General features: G+C 50.3%; 1 protein-coding gene across 1 annotated transcript in view; it reads left to right on the top strand.

Annotated features, from left to right (window-relative positions):
• Window positions 1-2,941: 2,941 nt before the first annotated feature.
• HOXB2 (homeobox B2) overlaps window positions 2,942-4,109 on the top strand; it is a 2,270-nt gene continuing 1,102 nt past the window's right edge. Inside the window, exons 1-2 of the mRNA XM_011960014.1 lie at window positions 2,942-3,329; window positions 4,098-4,109. Of these exons, the coding sequence (XP_011815404.1) occupies window positions 2,942-3,329; window positions 4,098-4,109 (400 nt within the window). The remainder of the gene's footprint in view (window positions 3,330-4,097) is intronic.

The following is a 4,109-nucleotide window of genomic DNA, read 5'->3' as shown; positions in this document are numbered from 1 at the left end:
CCTTAAAGCGAGGGCTGATTTTCATTTTTATGTTGCACCCTGGCAGTCCAAGGTTAGTAATTATAGTCTTTATGCAACAATAAATAACAATAAAAAAGCAACCTGAATTCTCCACCCTCCCCCTTCCCCACCACCAAGTAGGATTTTAACTGGACTGGGCTCATCCAAGCAGCAAGCAATTTAGCATTGGGTCAGGCTATAATTTAAAGGCATAAGAGCGTGCAAAGTTTGATTGGGATCAAATAACGCTCAAGGGTTTTTCTTTCTTTCTCTTTCTCTTTTCTTCCCTGAATAACATTTTCTGAATGATATAACTAGATGAAGCACCATGTTTGATTCTGGGGGTGGGTTGGGTTGCTTATTTATCTAGCAGGAAAGAGGCCAAGAAAGAGAATTTAGCTTAAGTTTGAAAAACAGAGCTTTGGCTCAGAGCTGGAATTGCAAACAAGAAAAATAAGAACCAGCTTGGCTTGGTGTTCCCTATCCTTCTCTTTGGAAGATTCCAGGCGCTCAGCTAAAGCAGCCAAAGATGAGAGTAAAATATCCTTGCTGTAAAATTCACAGCAGGACAGGGGGCGGGGGAGAGATGTCTCTGAGAAGGAGGGTTCTCTTGGCCCCTTTTAACACCCAAGTTTTCCGCTGTTTGCTAATCTGGCCATAAAACCTGTCAGTAAGGGTTAGAGAGAGCTGTATTTCCTGCAGGGACAGTCTCTGCCCGAGTTGCCCAAGATAAGCTCTGGATCCTTCAGCCAGCTGGAGAAGCTTTTGCTAAACTTTCAGAGGTGTTCAAGGGGATGGCCAGAGGGAGAATCCACTCTCAGGCCTCCCTGCATGACTTCCAGACGCTGCTTACTATTTGAATTCTTCTATGCCCCATCTACACCTCTAAATGGCAAAAACTGTTTTATTTGGAGCCGAGTTGCACACTACTGTCGCTGGCCACTTTGCCCAGGTCAGAGCAGCTCTCTCTGTTCTCAGCCCTCCAGAGCATGCCTCCCCGGTCCCTGCAGCCCCCACCTCCAACTCCCCTTTCTTCATCCTCCGCTCCCCCACCCTCATGCTTCCACTCAGACTTTTCTGCTCTTCTTTTTAAATACTCACCACCACCCACGCAGATGTTACATTGACAGAAAGTTTCTAGTTCCAGCTCCGGGCTCAGTTGCCATTTCTCTGCTAACCAGCCTTCTCCTCCTGGCTGGGCTGCAGGGAGAGAGGAGGGGGAGGGGAGGCCAGAGCCGTGGGAGTTCTCCAGGCAAACTTTCCACCCAACTTAACGCTTTCCCTCTGTCCCCATTTCCCATCTGTTTCCCAGCTCTCCCAGAATCACCTTTCTCTTTTGCACCCCCACCCCCACCCCCAGGCCTTTTTAAGGGATGTGAAATTTTGGCTGTTCCCTCTGCTTTCCCAAAGAGCCAAATTCTTTGATGCAATCGGAGGGAGCTGTCAGGGGGCTAAGATTGATCGCCTCATCTCCTCTCCGTCCCTCTGACCCACTTATTTAAAAATCTTCCCCCAGATCGACTTTTCATTTTCTGCTTTGAGGCCTAGTTTCCCACCAATTGCTTGGGGCTCAGAGTCTTGTGCCCTCTTTCTATAGTAAACTACAACACTCTAAACTTCAGACTATCTTGGTCTCCTCAAAATAAAATACATTTTAAAAGCATTTCCCCTCAGGAGCCAGAAATGGAATATCATCTCAGTGGTCATTATTTCCACCCGCACCATCTTCAGGGAATTCTTCCTTGTCAGGGATTTTTTTTTTTTTTAAACTAGCACAATGGCAAAAATGGGAGGGAAAGTCTCTTTGTCCTAAGGGAAAAGCTCCCCACCACATTCATGCACACACATACGCTGATCTGAACTTTGAGAGTGCTCTAAGTTAAATCAGTGGCTACCTCAGTTCTTGTTCATGTCCCTGGATATGGATACAGATACGAGCTTGAGGCTTGAGTGGGTACATGCACATCTTAGACTCTGCTTGTTTTCAGGGGGAGGGGGGTGTCACAGAGAAGCATGGATGCCTGAAAGTGAGGAAAGCAGGGGGACATAAGGGGAAGAGGCAGTGCTGCAAACACTGGGCAGAGAAGAGAAGCCAGGCCACACAGCGATGGAGGCCAGAGGCCCAAAAATGCCCCTCATGCTCCATCTCACTCTTACGTGTCCGCCTGGGAGTTCCTGTCCATTTCCCAAGATTTAACTGTTGCTTTTGGAGGGTTAACATGGGGATAGTGGTGCTGATGCTTATAAATCTCTTTCTTATTTGCACCTTAACACTGACCTTTTTCAAAGAGTGGAAGCCTCTTTCGACTCCCTCTTCCTCCAAGGCAGGGATCCTCACTCATCTTTTCTTGGGGAAGGGGAGAAGGGAAGAGGATGCTGCTGGCCACGTAAGCCACGTAAGGAAAGCCTTAATTTACTCTATTAAAACATTTGGAAAAGAGGAAGGTTTCTCCCTTAGAGTCTCTTCTTTTCCAAGCTTCTGAAACCTTCTAACCTCCAAAAGGGATGAGGAAGTGGTTTCTCTAGCTTTTCTGGAGAAAGGGAGGCACTGGGGAGAGAGTGTGTGAGGCACTGGTGTAGGAATGGGGGCTCATGGTGTCCAGGTCATGGTCCTCTGGTGTTTTTGAATCAATTAAAGCAAATAATGCTCTCTGTTTTCCACCAGGCCCAGACGAGCGATTGGCGGAGGCCGGTCCCGTGACCACGAATTCCCTGTAATTTCGCCGGAGTCCTGGGTTTAATAGAGAGAGTCCCCATACGCTTGTATTTATCAGCAATATACAATTATAAAGGCCCAAAATAAAAAAAAAAGAAGGACCGAAATCTCCCCCTCCCAAAATCGCTCCATTACATAAATCTGGGGGGGGCAGGAGGGGGGGTCCCTTCCGATCCTCCCTCCTGACGCCCCCCCCAGCAGCCCCCTCCCCCACCATTGAAAGCCATGAATTTTGAATTTGAGAGGGAGATTGGGTTTATAAACAGCCAGCCATCGCTCGCCGAGTGTCTGACTTCCTTCCCCGCTGTCTTGGAGACATTTCAAACTTCATCAATCAAGGAGTCGACATTAATTCCTCCTCCTCCTCCTTTCGAGCAAACCTTCCCCAGCCTCCAGCACGGCGCCTCCACCCTTCAGAGACCCAGGAGCCAAAAGCGAGCCGAAGATGGGCCTGCTCTGCCGCCGCCACCGCCGCCGCTCCCCGCTGCCCCCCCGGCCCCTGAGTTCCCTTGGATGAAAGAGAAGAAATCCGCCAAGAAACCCAGCCAATCCGCCACGTCTACTTCCCCGGCCGCCTCCGTTGTCCCGGCCTCCGGGGTCGGATCGCCTGCAGGTCGGTAAGCGTGGTGGGGGTGGGGTGAGGGGCACCTAGAAGACGGGGAGAAAAAGCAGTGGAAGGAGGTTGAAAAAAAAAAAAAAAGGTGGCAAGCCTGTTGGGGTTCCTTACCCCGTCCATTCCTGGGATGGGGAAGTAGAATATCCCTCTGGGGGTCAGGCCTGGCCGCTGCCAGCGTCTTTTTTTTTTTCTCCCTCTCTCTCCCTACAGCTGATCTTGAAAGCTGGTTTGGGGAAACGCCTTTTTTCTGCTAGAAGAAAATGATTTGATTGAGGTTTTCATCCGTATCTGTGTAGAGGAATGAATCTGTTGTTGCTGGGATAGACTATAGAAGCAGAAAAAGATTCGGTCCTTTCTGCCCCAACTCTAGAAGAGGAAGAATTCAGAGCTAGGAAGGAAGAGGGGTGAAGAACAATCTTTATGACCCTCGCTCCGGTTGAGTTGGAAAGTTCCGAATTGAGGGGTCCACTGGGAGGGCTTGGGAGGGGGATCTGAGGTTCCGGCGCCGAAGGGAGCCTCTCTCCGCCCCCTGCGTGGCCCGTGGGCGGCTCTGAATGCTTTGCCCTGACCAGGGCCGGGGCTGTCGACTAGGGAGGGAGAGAAGAAAACCCAAAAGCCGTGAAAACGAGCCGCTGTGGGGTGGGAGCGGAGGTGGGGTGGCGAGGAAGGGGAGAGGTGATACTGGTTTTGGCCGATGGAGTAGTCCGAACTAAGGTTGGGCTGAGTACACGGCCCGCTTTGACGCCCAGCTTGTTTTCCCTGCAGATGGCCTGGGAC

The sequence above is a fragment of the Colobus angolensis genome, unplaced genomic scaffold, assembly GCF_000951035.1.
Source record: "Colobus angolensis palliatus isolate OR3802 unplaced genomic scaffold, Cang.pa_1.0 Scaffold50, whole genome shotgun sequence".
Classification (NCBI taxonomy): domain Eukaryota; kingdom Metazoa; phylum Chordata; class Mammalia; order Primates; family Cercopithecidae; genus Colobus; species Colobus angolensis.
The sequence above is the reverse complement of the archived record's forward strand: the minus strand, read 5'-3'. Positions and strand labels throughout refer to the sequence as shown.